Raw genomic sequence first — 20,036 nt, forward strand, 5'->3', positions numbered from 1 at the left:
TGCTACCTGCCTATGATGATAATTCAGCTCTGTGTTCTGAGCTAATTTCAGCATGCAGACGGTTCCTGGTATCGCTGCGCTGCAGCTGCTCTCAGCATGTGCTCCTCCAGCTTCCTCGCAGAGACTCGCTTTAATCACAGGACCTCTGCGGACCACGGTCGCGAATTTCCAAATCCATTTAGGTGCCTCCTCGTGTGGATTTATGCCGGTATTGGGTTTATGAACAAGAACGTGCATATTGAGTGCTTTGGGTATACGAGCCAATCTATAGCTGCCATGTCAGCACAACAGCTTTCACTGTGGGTGATTACCAAGTGAATAGTCAATCACAATCCCCACAAGTGTGTAAACAAGAACTATAGTGGCTCCTGTGCTCTACGTACTAGCACCATGGCTTTTGGCTAACCTGCAGTCTGTAGGGGCAGCATTAATAATTTAGCCAAACACTCAGACGTGATGGAACGGACAGGAGAACTCGGTAAGAAGCACTCTGGCTGAGAGAGGCCATTAAATATGAAAGGTATTTGTGGTGACTAATAGTATTTTTGTTTTCCTAGAGCTTAAAGTCTCTTGTAGTATCATTTCCCCCTGCCAGCCAAGACGGTAAATTGTTTGATCAGGACCGATTAGCCTGATGGAGACTCAGGTCTGGATGTAAATGAACCCCTCTGTTTGCTATCACTGTTTATCTTACAAGCCTCCGTCAGCTGAGGATGGAGACAAGCCCTTAATTTAATGCTCTATAAAGATATGAAAGGTTCCCATACAGTGTCAGTGGTTCCTGAATCCAGATCTGTTGGGACTGTATTGAAAATAACCCACCCTGTCTTTTTATGGAGTTTCTAGTTTAATTGCTTGTCATTCTTGATAATGACTAATCTGCATTAACTCAAGTCAATAGACCCAGCAGACACGTTCGTGTCAGTATGCACACACACACACACACACACACGGCTCACCGGGGACAGCAGCTACTTGTATATTTATACATTCATGGGTTGCTGCTGGACGCTCTGCGGAAGCGAATACACACATGCTGAGGGGTCGCAGGCTTGTGTGAGGATTAGATGACTTCAGCGACAGATTGGCCCTCTGTAACTCCCTCTGTTCTGAGGTGGGGACAGACAGATGACAGACAGACAGACAGACGGACAGGGCTGCACACAAATCACACCTGCTCATCAGTCGCTCCCACACGCTTATTTACTCAGCAGCCCGCTGCGGTCGGGGAGCGGGCGGCGTCACGCGCGCCTGCACACGCACCCTCGTTATACATCAGGACTGCCGGCGAGAAAGTGAGGAGCGCTGTTATTGTTTGGATCAGGCTCTCGCCGCGAATACACATCACCCATCAGTTTCAAAGCGCGCTCCTGATAAAGTTTTCACTGTTGATATCGGCGCTCGCTTATGAACAGGCTGTCAAATGAGCATCAGCATGTCATGGGAACATAGCCTCGGCAATACTGCATAATACTTCAGCTGAATTATTTATGCTACTTGTACCACATAAGCTACACTATGCAGCATATTAAACATACCATCCTATCACCCTTAATTTATGCCCCTTTGATGCAGGTCTTGATGATAGTTTCAATTGATTTTCATGCTTGCATGTAAGCAGATTGGTCCGTCACATTTGATCCAGTGGTGATAAAATCTCGCCCAGCTCTTACTGGTAATGGATCAGGTACAGGAGGGAAGGATGGTGGGGGGGTCGCAGACAAAATTGCTGTGGGAGAGATTGCATCTGCTTATGATGGTCTGTAACCGGTTAAACACAAGCCGGTCACGGTCACCGCTCGTCTGTTTACCTCGGCCGGCGGTTTAAAGGGAATTTCTGCTGCGCTCTGATCAAATCTGCCACAGTACAAGACTGTGTCAAGTGTTTCCTGTGTTTTCATTGTGAGGGGGGCAGATAAAGACAGGGAGGTGGTGGTGGGGAGGGGGGGGGGGGTGGGTTCCTGGCTTTGATGGGCTAAATCTCTGGGTCTGTTAGACGCGCACGCACAAAAAACACACGTGCACGCGTTTGATCAGATCACCCAGTGAAGCCAAGACACAATCTGCCCGTGTTCAGGAAATAGGATTCATCTATCTAACGGGCCGAGACGCCTCGGCAGTAGCGCCGATATCGCCCTGTTCGTCATCGAGGAGCGCTGCCAAATTGATTCTCATGATATGGTATAATTGCTGCAGACAAATGAGCCACAAACGAGGACCAAAATGTTTTCCTGTTCCTTCCATTCAGTCCCATAAACACACACACACACACAGTTTCAAAGTCTTTGCTAGAAGCAGCATCTTAACATTATACACACGTCTGCGGACAGAGGGCAGCTTAATTTGGTGGCTGGTTTTATCCTTTTTTCCCCCCATCTGATACCGTTTTGGCTTTAAATTCAGTGCAGGTGATGATGCGCACAGACTGTGTTTTGTGTCATTGTTGATGGGAAATGATTGGACGGTGAGAAGTGATACCCGCCCCGATCGAGCCGCTCCGGCTCTTTGTGGCTGCTGAGACGTGTCTCGTTTTCAGTCGGTCCTTATCGGAGCCAGACTGATTGAGGCCACGTAGCTGCCATTCTTTTGTAAACAACTGAGACAATTTCCTTTCCTCCCTATTTGACACAAGACATTAACCTTTTTTGGCAAAGATGTCCTGAATGCACAAAAAAGCTGCCTCGTTGCTGCATCGCTGCATCCCTTCCTCACCTGGTGTATGAGCTGCATTAGCATCCTGTCCTAGCCCACAGCGCTGACTGCAGAGATAAGCTAACGCCATAATGACCGTCCCTTTATAAAAATAGGCCCCGGCACAGGTCATATTTCACATGTGTGTCTTGATGTCAGAATCTGCAACCGAGGAATCGTTGAGGGTTTGTGGGGAGGCTTGGGCTTTGTCAACGGATGGTATTTGCACCATGCTTCACCTCCCATTCATTCCACCAGCATCAAAACATCCTAGGAGCTCTTTTGTTATAGTTCCACCCTCAGAGACTGGCAGAGGCCTCCGACTCGCTGCTGGAGCGCAGCACAGAGAAAAGCCAGCTGCAGTGGAACAAAGGTGCCAACAAAGCAGAGGAATGGTTGAACAGAAGATGGTGAGCTGTATGAAAATGAACGCATGAATGGAAAAACATAGACGTGATGAATGAGCGTGCCCCATCAAACCAAAGGAGGAATCAGGAAGGAGAGGAGGGACACACGGCAGAGGTTGCTGCACACCATTTTACCCCTATTTCTCCTGCTTCTGCTGCTCCCACTTGTTAATTTCAGGATTTTTATTTTTATCGGAGGGATCACATCCAGTTTCAAGTCAAACGGCAGCTGAACCTGCCTCCCTGTGTTTCCTTCAAGACTTTGATCTCCTGTGTTTCACTGTTCAGTGGTTTCTGCAGAATCACTGAACATGCCCCCCCCCCCCCCCCCCCCCCCTTATCAGCATCCCTGCTTGCTGACCACTTTGAAGCCACGCACATCTTAAAAAGGCAGCCTCGCCAATATGTTCATCCTTAAAAACAAAAGCGCCATATCGAGGCAGAAATGCACTCTGTGCGTCAGGCCTTTCCAGGGAGCTCTGCCAGCTGTTTACAGGAAGATATTTGGCCCTGTGCTGTGCTGGAAATGTTCATTGAGGATTTGAGAATGGAATAACTCTGCTTTCTTCTTGTAATTGACATCATTTGCATGCAGATCCTTATCTTAACAAGGGAGGAAAAATCAAGATAGGTTGAAACTTATTTGTGTCTGTGGCTGGTAATTGGGAGCAAGCCTTATCAGAGCGAGATTTGTTACGCTTGGCTGCTCAAAGAAGCCCGAGCCACAGACCGCCATCAGCTCCATGACCGGACGCCATGTCTGCCAGACCCAGAGGGCACTGAGCAGGCAAACCCTGCACATAAGAGGCCGGTCCTGAGGTCCTCTCAGTGGAACCCTGGCCTCCTACATTATAAATAAATATATAAATGTAGACTCATAAATGGCAAAGTCCCAGCAGTCGGGCGAAACGGGCCCAGACTTTGAAATCCAATACTGATAAATTGCCGGGTGTTTGACTTTTTTCCTGCTTTGTATTGATTCTTTCCTCTGTGCGTATTTGTGTTGGGCGAGTGTGAAAGGGAAAAACCGGGGGCCAGAGAGAATGTAATATTGTGTTTCATTAAAAAATCTATACGATATCTCATTGCAGCCACATGATTTTCTCCAGTGTCGGGGTGAGCGAGGAAGGGGCGGAGCCCGCAGGTGGTTGGAACAATGTGCTTCCCTGTCTGAGGCGTCCGCCTCGTGTGTTGCTGTGTGTGTGTGGCGGGGAGAGGAACTGCGCTCCATCTGTCCCATCAAACACATATTTGTTTGCCTGCTGCTCTCTTATTTTTCAGCCATGTCTGACAGTGTGTCCATGCATGTCATGATTTGGAAAAAATAACGTCCTGCCGTGATGCGATGGCTTGAAATCTGCGTTTTGTCTTTCCCTTATCTCTCTGTAGGAGGCTTTCTCCAGTTCCTCCCTTTGTGTCTGTGTCGTACTGTCATCGAGCTGCGTGTTAATTCTTTAACATCAGCCCACGGGAAGGATGATAAGAAGGGAATTTTGTGCCTCTCTCAGTGCTGTTTAATTACCAAATAGAAAGCTCTGTAGAGATAAAGGTTTCTCCATTTTGGCGTTTGCTGGATCGTCTTCTAAACCTTGTGTCCACCTGTATCTTCCCAGTTGCACTGAAATGTTTCTTTACCAACACGTTGCTTTTTAATCTGCTTGCTCGGTTTGGAACTGGACCAGTTACGCTTTCGCTAAGACTAATGAAAAGTAACTGTGGAATGTGAGCATTCGATCGCATTTGCATTTTAAATGGGCTTTTTCCCCTGGTTTACCATTGAGGCTGCGCTCCAACACACAAACATCAATAACACACCGTGATTCTAAGAAAGCTTTGTTGTCATTACAGTCTTTACTTCAGGAATTAAGAGAATTTTCCAGCCATTTCACTTCGTTAATGCAGTGAACGAGGACAAATGTCAATCAGAGGGACTAGAAAGCAGGGCCTTGAAAACATGCTTTTGTGTCCAGGCTGCCGACCAAAAAAGCAGCTCCGCCCCTTCAGTCGGGTTTTGTACTGGATTAAGTGCAGCCTTCAAATGGGCCGGACCAAGAATCCCGTCTCCAAGGTGGTCTGGGCTTGAGTCTGTTTCTGCACAGGAAGTGACATTGTTTAGTAACAGTCGAAGACAAATTCTGTCCATTACTGCTTCGCTGTTGTATACCTTAAAAACATAAGGTATACAACAGCGTAGCAGTAATGGGGATTATAAAGGGGATTGAAAAAAAGAATAAATAAGGCCACATTTGGCAAATATCAGTGTGTTAGCTGCTGTGTGCTATTGTATGCTATGTTCCACCTATTGATGTGTCAGGCTCTCTTTGTCTGCTCTGACAGTGATCATTCTGGATGATGGAAAGCCCCGAACTTTGGGAAAAAGGACCCTTTCCTCTTTTTAACCGTTTTTAACCTTTGTGCCAGTTGATTCGATGCCAATCCATGACATTCAGTGCGCACTGGGCACCCTAATCATATCCTCCATCCCTTCATGGCTTGGCCTGGAACCCCTTATTCCACCCTCTGCTGTGTGGATGCCTGAGATTAACAGAATCATTGTTTGTTGTCCCGGATCATTGCTACATCCTGCAGACACGTCAGGTGATGCACCAGCGAGCACATTTCTGTGATTTAACGCAAAGTGAATCTTGATACTGCACAAAAACTGCACGACTTCACCTCAGCATCAGAAATGCTAAGCTGGTTTCCTCTCATGGTTACCGCCTGATTTTATTCACCTTCACTTTCACTCCCTTACTCCAAAATAGACACGCATGAGTGTTTTAGTTTCTTTTATAAAGCGCCGGCCTGCTGCTTCATCCAGAGTTATTTCCCTGAGGTGTTTCACAATGACAAATAAGCTTTAGAACACAGTTTAGAGAGACGCGACTTTGAAGCTTTCTAAATAGAAACAGACCTGAAATCAAGGTGTGGAGATGAAATGGAGAGGTAGAAAATGTGGGAGGGAGAAGCAGAGATGGATATTTCCAGAGAGAGCCTTCAGTAATGAAGCGTTTGGGGGTCATTAAAATTATCCTTATGTTGTTTCTGCAGGTCACTATGAACAATCCTACTACGGGATTACTGAACACAGACCATTTGTGCCACACTGTAACCGATATTTTCCAGTACACTTGTGAGTGTTTCTGCTCTTCAGTGTGTCCAGTGATTGGGGCTTTCTAAATGTAAGCCACAAAAGGACCTCTGTTGTTGAAAATGTGAATGTTTCTGAGAGTGGTCTGCTCCGTCTCAAGAGCGACTCATTGAGGAGTTTAGTCAATACGGCCGCTCTCAGATGGTGGGTCAATGAGGGAGGAAGCTTCCTGCTGAGCCAAGTGTAGAAAAGAAGAGAACAGGGGGCCTTTGTGTGGAGAGCAGGCCCACACTGCTGCCTTTCCTCGGTTATTACACCTAATATTGAGAGATTGAGAGGAATTTCTGAGCCAGCATCCTCTGCTTGGATGAGAATGACGTGTTCTTTTCAAACTGCTCATGTTGTGAGGTAGCAGTGAATAAAAATAAGTGCTCTAATGTGTGAAAGACAGCCCAGACGCCCGGCCAGTCTCTAAAATGGCTTCCTGATTTGTGGCAGTGAAGGAGCAGAATACACACATCTCATCCCCACTCACCTCTGAAGACAGTGAAGGAATTAATGACCTGTAAAACTGTGGCATGTGTGCACGCTGAAAGTCCACGAAATCTCATAAGAAATGTTAATTTTATTCAGGTATATGTTTTGTTGCTCTGTAAAAAAAAAAAAAATCTATCTTCTTTGAAATGGAATTCGCTGTTTATTCTTGGCCCCTCTCCCCGGCTCGTCTACCGGTGACCTTCGGGAGCAAACGCTGGCTGGCTTTTTTAACCACGAGCATCTGTAAAAACTTCACAAGTCCGCCTCCTGTTCTGGAGCGGCTCGTTAGCTTTTCCCAAGCCTGCAGCTCCCAACTTTTTAACTCTTTGAAAGGAAGTTTTGTCTGTGAAAGATTTAATGATTTATTTATCAGTTCCAGTCATACCTTCATCTGTGCTGTTAGGGAACGGCACCATTGTTTGGATTTGTTGACCCGGGCTTCCTGTCTTCAGTTTGACTGCTGGGATTAGTGAAATAATAATGTCCATTCCAGTTATTGGGTTCTCCTCAGCTGTGCTCTGGTAACTGAGAACCAGTGAAGACCCCCCCCCCCCCCCACTGCTCCTGGTGATAAAGGGATGTGAAAGCAGCTGTTTGGACCCTGATATGATGCTGCAGGACCTTCAAGCCCATTCAGAGTGGCTGAAGATGGTCTTTTGATATGGACGGAGCTGAGCTCGTCACACCCGCTGCTCCAGCAGCATAAAGCAGAAATGATTAAGAGTGCCACAGTGCCTTTGGGCAGAAGGACTGCAGGATAGAGTCCCCCCACTGTTACGCCACTCTGGTCTCTCTCCATCTGTCATACAAAAGACTTTGGCTATATTGACTCATTCAGGGCGATGTATGCACACAAGGACGTATTGATTTCCCCACTGCACCTATCGTCACTCTAATTTAAAACCACCCCCATTTTCCAGGGTTACAGTTGATCATTTGCTCGCTTAAGATGTGATATTTTATAAGCTATCAATAGCAATCAGGGGATGTGTAGAAGCAGTTTGGAGCTCTGGTGTCCACTTCTAACCTGAAAGGCTGTCCGTCCAGACAATGTTTCAACAATCACCGGCTTTCTGCTCATATTCAACAGGGAACAACAATCATACGTGTTCATATACATTTCTGGCAATACGCTAGCAAGGAGCTAACAAAATAAGCCCCCCATAATTGCATTTATATGATCGGTTTAGTGGACAATCCTTGGTTTCATGTCTGGCGGTGCTTAAACCTTTCCTTTAATCCCTCTGGCATGTTTTATATGCTTGATTTGTGGGTTATTGTGATCTGATTGTGCTTCATTTGAATAATGAGATTATTGATGACATCACAGTAGAAGACAGCAGGTCGTGTATACAGCTGAAATCCTGCTAGAACCGGTACTGACTCTAATGGTCATCGCCTGCTCGTTGCTGTTTGACCCCAAAGTTGAAAGTAAAGGGGAGGTGAGAGGGGTGTTCCTGTAATATTGAGATGTGCCGTCTTCGTTTTGGGAAACAGTTCTGTCTCTTCACATTTGCCTTCTGAGTCCACCACACGCCTCTTTCTCTTGTTGAAGTTGCTGGATTTCTGTGTGTGGGGGTGAAAAATATTCTATTAGCTGCTGTATGTAATTGTGCTTTAAAGATAACTAAGTGCAGTGAGGACATGCTCAAGTTGCCCCAGTAATGATCCTTGCATTATATTGCCTTCCCTCTCGCTCCCACTAGGGATCTTTAAATCACCTCCTAGCAGCTGAATAGCTGAGCTATTGATGTAGCATCTCTATTTTTTGCTTTCCCTTTCTGTCTGCAAGAGAGAGCGGGCACATTTTAAGCAGCGTTTAACATTCCGCCTCTTATTTCGCTACATTCTCTGCAATATTAAGACACCCACATATCCTCTTAATTATTTCTCCTGCTCACCTCCGTTCCTGCCGAACTGATAATTGGTGTTATTTATCTAAACAATACCACTGTGCGACTCTTATGGCGGGGCTTCTTGAATAATGGATGAGGACAAATGCAAAGCAATTCCACTGACTCTGACTTTGGCACTATCCATGTCAGTGCTTTGTTACCGTTTGAGCTTCAGAAGAGGAAATGGCAGCCGCCTCCAGAAACGTTTACTCCCTCTCTGCAGTCTGCCTACAATAAAGCAAGATGTGCCGGTGACGTGCCAGAAAGGCTAGACTGGGTTAAATCTGTCAGCTCTGCCCGTCCCATTCCGGTTGGGCTTGTGGTTTCATAATGCAAAGTAGTCTCTGGGATACAAACACGCGGAGGGGCTGAAATGGTAGAAAGGAAAATTGGGCATTTCAGAGCGCGTTGGTGCCACTCTCGCTGGGTCCTTTCATCTCAACCAATAGCTGTATGTTTTGTTGAAGTCAATATTTCAATGTACCACAAAAGCCTGTGACATTTCAAAGGCTACAGTTTTGTTGAGTCTGAGAAACGTGGACTAGAATCATCTGTTAGAGTATTTCTGACCACTCCGCTCCCTCCTGTTACTCCATCAGGTTCAGCAGCGCAGCCCTTCAGCCCCTTCTGGTTCACAGTGGAGCCCCAGGACACTCTGGTCATCAGGGGAAACTCGGCGCTGCTCAACTGTTCGGCACACAGCGACGCCGCCACTCCGGCACGCGTAGAGTGGAAGAAAGACGGGACCTTCATGAGCCTGGTGTCGGACGAACGGCGGCGCATACTTCCGGATGGCTCTTTGCTCTTCACCCATGTGGTCCACTCCAAGCACAACAAGCCCGATGAGGGGACCTACCAGTGCGTGGCTACAATCGAGAACCTGGGCTCCATATCCAGCCGCACGGCACGGCTTTCAGTAGCAGGTGAGCGCTTTTGCATCTGTTATCCCTGAATAAGCGGATGGATATTTAAAATCAGCACACACCCCTCTTTCAGACGGGAAATGTTAAACTCCTGCACCCAGATTAGCTCATCCCTATTAGAAAAGGGACAAACCAGTAACGGGATTACATTTCAGTTAAACTCAAAGACATTTAAACAATTAAGACGTTAGGCGCCCATTTGTTCTTGTTACCGAGGAGACGGGATTCATTGTTGCTTTCAGCGGTCGTTATTTGGCGAGCTCCTCTCGGGGACACCACACATTCTCCCGGTAACGTTAACCCTGCCAGTCGGAGTTGTGAAGAGGCCTCAGCCCGGCAGTGATGTCTTCTGATGCCAAAGTTGTTGTTTGTCATAATTGCATAATTACATTATGTACGTTGTACATGTTAATTACACAAGCGGAACCCTTCCGCTGCGGCTACAGGCAGCATAAACAGTCTTAATTAAGTGAATTGATTTCTATGCAACCATCAATATCATCCGCTTATTTATGTATTTGTAAATGTGTTTAATTGGTCAACACTGGTGCCAGTGTATAACACTGCATCTGGGCAAACTGTAGCACATCGCGTTGGAGTCGTTTCTTTAAAAACTCTCCCTAAAAGCAGCGTCTGTGTACTATCTTGTATCTTTAACCTTGCTCAAGCTGGGCGAATTGTCTGACTGGATAAATGCTCGCCAGAGTGGCAAAGTCTTTTTTCCATTATTAATCCTCCAGAGTGACCTTGTTCTTTTCCAGCACACCGAGAGATGCAGGATTATTAGGTATAGTGAGTCAGGTTGTGCCTCTGAAATTCAATTTTTAGCTGAAGGAGCCCCAGAATGCTGCCCCGTAATGTTCTGCCGGCATCTAAGACCCTCCAGAGAGGCTTGTTGTTGACAGTCTAAGGTGACTCGACAGGATGAGCCTCCTTGAGTGCCTGCTTGAATCTACAGTCTTATTCTTAATTAGGTTTTTAATTACAAGTTAATAAGCTGGCGGATTCCCAACCGAAGAGAAGGGTTTTTTAAACCACAGCAGATGTGGTCATCATTCCGACCCCAGCGGGTCACTTTTACTCGACTAACGATGCAGGTATCACATGGATGAGTCTGTAGATTACATGTTTACGTGTTCTAGGCCTGTGTGATCCGCGCGTGGGGGGCGAGTAAATGGCACTTCTCTTCTTCCTCACCTCTCTGAGATTGACAGGAACTTGTACTAGAGCCGACGATGATTGGATGTGGAATTCAATCAATTTCCACTCTAAGAACAGGTGAAATCTGTCAGACCTCGTAGCCGCCGACACGATTCGCACGGCTCTACCGTGTCCCTCACGCTGAGCTGGCTTGTTTGTATTTTTACCCCCTAAAATCCACATGTGCGACCGCTGATGTATCTCCAGCTGGCTGGCAGGTGGCCGATAAAAAGGTTAATTGCGGTGTAGAGAGAACAGGCCATTAGGCCTCCATCAGGCCATCAGGAACGGCGGTGCAGGCGGGGGCAGCCCCGGCGTCACCTTTCAGATGTAATGACGGAATGAGTCACGGCTGGGCGGCGTGGCAGGGAGCATATCTGACAAATACGGGGGCCATATCGGGGATTGATTGCTGGAAGACGCATGGCTCATTCCTCCCCAGGAAACGTCGCCGCTCCCACATTTCACCTGTGTCAGCACTTCACCGTTCAGCTTTGCTTCTTCCACCCCGGCTGATTCCAGCTCTAAACTGCGCCGCAGATCTTTTAATAATTCCTATTAAAAATGCAACATTTCAGATGCGAATTAACCTCTGATTTCTCTGCAGTGTAATGAGATGAATATTTAATTTTTATGCTCTGTGATCATGTATGTACACTTAGCATCAGTGCTGCTCGATTACTGCTAAATTCATCATCTTTTTTATCAATATTGAAGCCCCACCACCTTTTTTGGGATGGAATTCAGCTCTAGATGCAATCAGAAAGTGTCGGGGAACAATCAAGAACTGCTACGTTACAATATTCCTTATTAAAGTTAAATAATCTGGATGCTAGTTGCTCTGATGTTGTAGACAGAATGTATTGGTGTCAGTGTTGCTCCTGCTGTGTCATTTTGTTTGAGCCTTTTGGTCTGTTGCACGGTCAGACACCATGGAAATACAGGTGGTGTAAGGACGGAGGGGGGTTGGTGGTCTATTGAGCCCCCAGACTTATGTATTCTGTTTGAGTCTCTGTCTCTGAGAAAGGAGGGGGAGGGAAATTATAGGATGGGAGCGAGCGAGGTATAGAACAGTGATAGCCAGGACACAGAGCGAGACGCGAGTAATGAGAAATCCCATCTTAACTGTCGGCTGTTCTCCCACACTGCCTCCCTCCTCCCTCCGCTACGCTTTGAACTCCTAAAATTGCGGGCGAGCCCCACCTCTGCTGCTAAACAGGGAAACCCCCACGTACGAAAATGGAGGATCCACCCCACCCACACACACTCACACACACACACTAGCTTTCGACCTTCTCGACCTCCGCTTTTGACAGCGACAGCAGCGCGTTTGCTAGTTTTTTCCTCGTTAAAGTTAGCCAAATCTCCGCTGTCACAGTGTGAGGAGTCATAAGCTGAGCTCCTCGTGTGTTCTGTGTGTCATCTCATATTTAAGCATGCTCATCTTTTGATAGATTCAGACACCCTTGGAGCGTTAGACTGCGTCGGCAGATCCTCTAATCCCTTTTTTGATGTATTTTAATCTGGTTTTTGGCGACTGTTAGTTGCACCCACCCAAGGACATGACAAGTTGAAACTTTAAACATGGATGATGTCGTCATTATTACACGGCCGGCAGGGGTGACGGATGTTTTTCACCATATGCTTAATTTAACTTGCATTTTTGTCATTTGTAATTGATAAAATTATCTTTAAAGTTGACATTTGGGTCGTTGAGAATGTCACGGTCAGCAAATTAGATTCTTTCCTGCCTCAGGATTAAAAATGGAAAAGCTGCACCAGAATGTAAATATAAACACCAAAAACTAACATGTCTGACATCGGCGTCATTTATAATTCAACTTTTGTTTGTGCTCCGTCTCGTAACAATTGATTGTCTATAAAGCTCATGCATCTAATCATTAAGGACTCTTTCTTTTATACATCTAACTATTATAACAATATTCTTTCATTTATTATTTAGAAATTATACAGGAACATTGTTACATAATGTTCATAAAACATTACCATGTGATTGGGTGCATATTGTGTCTCCAGTGTGATTGTTTCTTGTCTATATGTAAATTTTGGCTGGATTTGATCGCACAAAAAAGTGTTTTGTTTGCAGTAATTACTGCTCAATTTTAAGTCCAAGCATGAATAATGATGTGTTTGTGTTGTTCTTCAGAAACACCAACTATGCTCAACAATAATCGGGGATTATGGAAAGTAAAAGATGGGATTTAGCTTCCAGTGGTGGTTTGAAGGCCAGCTTCCAAACCTGCTGAAAATTCGGATTTCTGTTTCCATTCTCATGTTGATGTTGCCTTGGTGTGCACAATGTGATTCAGTATTGAACGCAGGAGTCGTTGCCATGACGAATGTCTGTAACCTGGTCAGGGTCAGAACGTAGTTCCATTATTCTGATTTGCATTGCACGTGTGAGGTGGGGGGGGGGGGGGGGGGTGACACCGCCGAGGCACATTAATCACACGTTGAGCTTAAAGGGAAAACAAAACAAGAGTGTTCAGTGATTATTGGAGCACAAATAGTGAAGAGGAAAAACATTTGTCGCAGCCAGCTGCAACAATAATGCTAATTCACCAGTGTAATGACTCAGAAAACGCGTTGGGAATCTGTGTGGATGGAGCGGCAGAGAAAGATCCATTTTCTTTCCTCTGAGGAGGACAGCAGCAGGGGACCCGTGCAGATGGAGCTGGATGACAGCCTCCGTCTTTACCTGGACTCAGCTGCTGATTAGGTCCTCGGGGTGGGCGTGTGACTGATGGAGGCAGCCCTATCTCAACTGTCCAGAAACTTCAGCCCGTTCATGTGTGCCCCTCAGAACGTGTGCACAACTCCGGTGTCACACCTGGTTATTCTGACGGCCCGTTTACGAGGATAGAACGCCGCACACAGGTTAGCAGCTTCAAATGAAGCCGTTCTGGGCCAACGTGGCGCCATTCATCCCGGCCAACGTGTCAGTTTAGCATCACATTGGAATTACGGCGAAATCTGACATGATTCCCAACAGGTTTTGTTTACATTATCTGTGTTAAATGGGCTGTGGAGGGCTGTTTTTACGCTGCAGGTGATGAACAATCTTTTGGATGTTAATGGGGTGTAATATTTCCTCTCGGCTGTCGTATTAACTGATAATGCAACAGCACGTCTTTAGGTGTGAAGGAAAGGGCCGGTGCTTGAGTCCTGCAGACCTGCCTGGATTATCTGCTTTATGATATTGTTCCGTAAATTTAAAATGTGTTGAATTGAGGTCATTTTTACTTCAGGCATTAATCGAAATGAGGCTGTTAATCAGCTTCTTTTCTTTTATAGCCTCCTTCCTTGTTCTCTTCAAAATCCATTTGGATGCGAAATGAATTGGTTGAGTCTCGACATTTAAGAGATTTTATCAAGTCCCGTGCACTTTTGTTCAGCTTTGACAAAAACTTAACTATAAGCATTTAGTATGGAATCAACTAAACCTCGAAGTGTGAAAGGTCCATTGCTAATTTTTACAGAGATCCTGTTATTTGTTTTATCTCTCCGCTCCACGGGTCCATTTGACACCAGGGCCCCCAACCGGGAGCAGCGTCGCCTTCCTGAACGACCTGCCGAGCTTCACTGCCTGGGGAGTTCTTCAGTCAAAGCACAGAAACGGTTGGAAAATGGACAGTCTGTCATTTTGGGAGAGCTTCTAAAAAGAAAAAGACAGAGTTCTACAGTTGTGTTTACCGCCCCCCCCCCCCCATTGACATTCACCGCCCATCCCTGCGTCCTCGCCCTTCTGTGGCGGATGGAGGTACCTTTGCAGTTAGCGGCCATTATTCTCAGCCACATTGCCCTTTCATCTCCCAGAATCCACACGGGGAGCTGCCATGAATCAGTTTGGGGTTTTCGTGCTAAAACACCCCCGTGTCACACAGATAAATTGGGCTTTACAGAGCTTTTGAATCCTGTAAGTGAGCTGAATGCCACCTTTTTGGTGGTCCTCTGTGCCACTCAGGGAGAAACTTTAATAAAAAAAAACCCTTTGTTTTCATCAGGCACTGGGGGAGGCTGCAAAATGAGCATGAACATTTTCAGTCCAGATGCTTCTGATCCAGTTAGCCTTCAGTTTTGATATTCAGGGCTACTTGCTGGAGGTCCTAAGAAAGAGCAGAAGCAGACTTTACCTTGAGAACTGCCCCTGAAGTGTTTGGGGATTGATTCTGATGATAAGGGTAATGAGCATTCATTGGCTACCTGGATGTGGTGGCTGGTTTGTGAGTCAAATGAATAAATCCAGTTTGTGAGCAGATGTATTTTTTGGATGTAAATAAAATATGTTTGAAATACATATTTTAATCCACTTAGCTTGTGCTGTGAAAGCAGGAACGGGGTGCAGCTGGGAGTGATTCATTGAATATTCCGGTCTGGAGGAACACCTTGCCTTGGGCAGATGGAGTGTGCTGGAGAAACCAAAGTGTGAAGTGCTCATTGGGCGAGCATGTTGGTTTGTTCTGGTCAGACGCATTTTTTCCCTCAACGGTCTGAGCAACCAAAGCTATTATTAGTGCAGCACAGAGGTGATTCTCTAACTGGAAGGGCGACGCTCCAGGTGTGAGATGTGGCACCTCAGAGGTTTCTTCCTCCAGTCTTCTGTCCCAACACTGAATCAGTTTTATGCACCTTAAACACTGATTTCATCCACACGTTGGTTTTTTAATTGTATCAATCAAAGACGGTGTCTTTTCCTTCTCCCCTTAATTCACCTTTTTGTCTTTCAACTAGAGCAGAATTCACCCCCCACCCCACCCAGTGGGGAAAACAGGGATCTTTATGGCTTCCAGGATAAATTGGAGGTGTTTTCCAAGTGGTCCCGTACATTCTGCAGAGCGACGGGGTGAAAAAAGCTGTGAATAATTGGGCCAATTATGTTGAAGGTGCATTTTGAAGGTGCATGACACGTGGAATGACAAGAGCATAAAAAGGGAGGGGGGCATAAGATGGATGGCACAACTGTGTCCTTTTGTTGAGTACTTTTGCCTTTGGAGGGAATGCAACAAAACTATAGAGCGTCCATAATTTGCCTCAGCATTTGTGAAATTGGTGTATATGTTGCCAAGAATCCCCGATTGGCCTCCAGGCCTGCCGCGTCCACAACACGCTGCTGAAGAAGTCGTATCCAAGGACGTGTGTCTGACTCGAGCCTGATGAGGCTCCATTAATCTTTTAAAAACACCAAAGGGCTGTACTGTAGAGCCTCCCTGCTGATGAGTTGCCTTTTAAACAACTAACAATAAAGATTTTGTGTCTCAAAGAAGCAATTTTTGAGTTTGGGAGCAGCCAGAACAAATAATGTAATATGAACAAAACCACCACTTACATAATACACCACAGGCATAAAGGTCGCGCACATTATTTCATATTTGGTCAGATTCTCGGTTTGATTTGAAAATAGAAACTCTACTTTACAGAAACTGGCCTTTGTGGAGGTGTGGAATCTTTTCATCGAAGTGTCATCATGCTATATCAATATTAGCGCTATATCGTCACATAAAGGTGTAACACCGAGTTAGAGCCTGAGCCATACCCTCCCATAGGGCCATGTCTCTATCAGCCCCGCCCTGACACTCTAATGCATGTGACCATTTCTGTGCGCACGTTAACTTAACAGCAATAGAGATTAGCGGCTCTGAAGGGATCCTATGGAATCTCTCTGCATTCTTCTAAGCTGTATAATAACTCCTGCTTCAAGGTCAGTGATAAGTATCTCCTTTTTCGCTTGTTCTGTACTTCCCCTTCCTCTCGCTCAGTCTGTGCACGGACCAATGCGCACGCACAGGGTATGACAGCAGTGCCACATCGCTCCCTTTTCCTCTCACCTTCTTTGCACCATAGTGCTGCATTTCCAACACTCGGGTCTCACTTCCTGTTGCAGTTACATCCGAAAAACAAAAAAAGCAAGTGTGTAAACAGGAGCTGCATCAGACCGTCTGATGTGGAAGTTGCACATGTTGCACGTTCCTTGAGGCAAAGGAAGAGCTTGTCTGATGTTTCTGCCTGAGAGGGAGGACACACCGGTTCTGATTGATCAGATGTGTTCCCATACGTCGTGCACCCTGCAGATGGAGGGCAGTAATTGCTAACGCCACATCATCAGTCTGTCCAGGTGTTCCACAGAGCCGCGGCATCCTTTTTCATTAGGGTTGACTAATTGATTAGATTGCCTTCCCTGTGGCGTCCACTGCATACCTGAGGTTGTGGCAGTGTTTTGATAACTGCTGCTGCTGCACCGTGTTTTCGTTCCCATGTCCAGGTCGTGATTTACAAAGTTTTAACTGTATAGAAATGAAAGACACGGTTACCGGGGGGATTAAAACTCTGTAAATCATGTAATGTGAGTCTTTTGAAGCACAGATGAGATGGCTCATGAAACCGTTGGTGATTATGTATTTCTTTTTATTTATGCATTTCAGTTTTAAAGACCGCTTTTCGTTTCTAGCCTCCCACAAAATAACAAATAACATTAGAAATATCACTCAGCTCCAGTTATCATCTTCCTTTTTCCTCCTGTCATGTCTTCTCTTTAAATCCAGCCGTACACTTTCACTTTGTCTTGATTAAGCTCACCCTGTCACTCAGCTGTCCACATCTGTTTTCTTTTCCCTTCATTAAAATTGAACCTGCCACTGTCATGTGGTTCCTCAATTTAAACTCCCAGCACGGAGAAAACAGTGTAGTATTTTCCTGTGGAATGTACTGCCTGTTTTTATTTACATCATCTCCCAAGTGACCTTGGAGATGATTGAAGAATCTCTAATTGTGGTTCCTTTCGATGAATGCGGACATTGTGCGGTAATAGATTTAAATCCTTGGTGATCTCATTAAATGTGACAGATTGCTGAAATGATGAGCATTAAAATCTGTCTTTTGTTTTGGGAGTTCACTGCGTCATGGTGTCACGTGTCTCCTGCTCTGACCCCTCCTCTCCCCCCTTCCTACCCAGGAAGGTTCTCCATCCCCATCTGCTCTCTCTTCTCCATACATTTCATTTCCCTGCTAGCTGCCGTGTCAGGTCTGAGCTTAAACAGATGCAGCGATAGCATCTACAGATGTGCCGCATCCTCCCCCTGATAGAAATCAGCAGCAACATGCCCCGCTCTCTTAACACACAACACAGCCCTCCCTGAAATGACTGGTGGACAATCATGGCGAAGGGGTGCTATGAACGTGAGGACTGAATGAATGAGAGGGATGGAGGAGGAGACAGAATGGTGGACAGTGCTGGGAGAGAAGGGGGGTAAATGGGGCAAACAAAGGGGGGAGAGGTGAGTAAAGAGGGCCTTTTCCTCCACGTTATGTCCATCAGCAACAGGGCAGTGATGTGTTTGGCTCCTTTATCTCCTTTATCTGGATGGCCTGTTGATCTGGAGTACAGGGTGGAGGGGCCCTTCATTCCAGAGCGAGGAGGCATTAAGGAGCCTTAAAGATACAGGCTCGCCATGAAGAATGCGGTGCTGCTGTGTGTTGGATTTGACTGACATCTCCTTCACACACCCCCTCCGACGCCGTTGAGCTTCTTTCTGCATCCTCTCTTACCTTTCACCCCCTCCTCTATGATAAGAAAGCAAAGGAAAGGGGGGAGGTGGGGAGGAGAGACAAGCGGAGGGATGTGCGGTCGTAGTGCCAACACATTTATCGGTGCTCGGATAATGGGGCCAGCCACAGTCTCCTGTGGCAACAGACCTCTGCTGAAGGTTACCTTCCATTTGGGCCAACAGGGAGCTGTATTCCCAGTGATAAAACAAGACACCTTAACATGATTGTGGGCCCTAATGCAATAAGTATTGTTTCAGTTACAACTCAATTCCACGTAATGAAAAAGGGCTCTTTTCCTCCCAGACCTGCAGGGCATTAGCCAGGGTGCAGGTGAAAAGGTGTAATACACATGAGAAGCAGGCATGTGACACTGGAACCAGCGACAGTTCACTCACCTGAAGATAACAGAGAATGAGTTGGCACATTCTATAGCTTCCATAAAAAAGTCCATACAGCAGCTGTTGATCTTAACAGTCGGGTTAATTATTAAAAATAAGCAATACGAGATCCCGTTGTACAGTACCCACCCCTACCGCTATATCAGTCCGAGCGTCCACTCACCTGCAACACACTGGATATTTTCCCTTTTTCGGACCGTTCTCTGTAGCCCTCGAGATGCTTGTGTGTGGAAATCCCGGTAGATCATCGTTTTCTGAAATACTCAGACCTGCCCCACTGGCACCAACAGCCAAAGTCACTTAAATCCCCTTGATTCCCCCATTCTGATGCTTGGTTTGAATTTCAGCTAGCTGTCGAGGCCCTGTGATTGGCTAATTAGCTATTTGCCTTAACAAGCCATTGAACTAGCCCGGGGAGTGTAAGTACCCTGCACTGCAGCTTTTTATTCTTTTTTATTCTGCGAGGTCAGACTTGTGACATCTGACTAATGACCCCCGCTGTGTTGGTGCGGCTGCTGGCAGGATGGATTGAAGTGACTATTGACGGTTTTTGTCCATGTGGAGAAGAAGACACAGTGCAGAAAATTACCCACATTGGTAGAGGAAACGGTTTAAATCCTTCTAGCATGTGCATGCAGTTGATTAGTGAGGGTTTAAGAAGAGCTTAAGAGCTGCATAAAAAGTGTTTTCTGGCAACAGGTTCCGTGACACCGACTATTTTCCTGTTAAATTAATGATGAGGTGTTTCGGATGGACTAATCTGATACCAGCCTGATATCGCCAGTGTGTTTACAACAGTCTGGTTAATGCGATAATGGGAGTATGTACCGCACATCAACCTGATTATTCGTGACAAAGTTATAGTTGACTGGGAAATGTTGCACCGCCAGCGTTGGTTTGTTCTCAGTCATTGTCCTTTCAATGTCCCATCGTCATCCCGAGATCACGTGTTTAAAGAGACAAATACAGCCCTCAGGTGGAGATCTCATCTCTGGGCTTCAACTGCACTCTAAACAGCAGCTGTGCCTCAGGAGCCATCAGACGAGAGTCTAAAATTTTCAACATCTGGTCTGGACCCAGAGTGGTTTGGGGCTTAAAAATATCCTAAAACTGAGAGATCTGTGAGGCCCTGCAGAATTAGTGCTGCTGCCTCTCCCGTGCACTCTGCCTAATTCTCCAGCTGGTCTCTGTTGTCTTTGTTTTGAATTCGCCCTCTTATTTGGCAGGACGATGGTATATTGAACCTCAAACTCCAGTTATCTTTTAAAATGTTCTCTCTTCTAGTTATAAGATCAAGCCGAGACATCTGTCACAGCCGAGGGGCTTTTCTT

General features: G+C 46.1%; 1 protein-coding gene across 12 annotated transcripts in view; it reads left to right on the top strand.

Moving 5' to 3' along the window:
* The window catches only part of neo1a (neogenin 1a), a 106,219-nt gene that overhangs the window by 31,353 nt on the left and 54,830 nt on the right, over window positions 1-20,036 (top strand). For all 12 annotated transcript variants that reach the window (XM_057025302.1, XM_057025304.1, XM_057025306.1 and 9 more), the window contains one exon: window positions 9,221-9,544. In XM_057025302.1, the coding sequence (XP_056881282.1) occupies window positions 9,221-9,544 (324 nt within the window). The remainder of the gene's footprint in view (window positions 1-9,220; window positions 9,545-20,036) is intronic.

This window comes from Takifugu flavidus, chromosome 2, assembly GCF_003711565.1.
Source record: "Takifugu flavidus isolate HTHZ2018 chromosome 2, ASM371156v2, whole genome shotgun sequence".
NCBI lineage: Eukaryota > Metazoa > Chordata > Actinopteri > Tetraodontiformes > Tetraodontidae > Takifugu > Takifugu flavidus.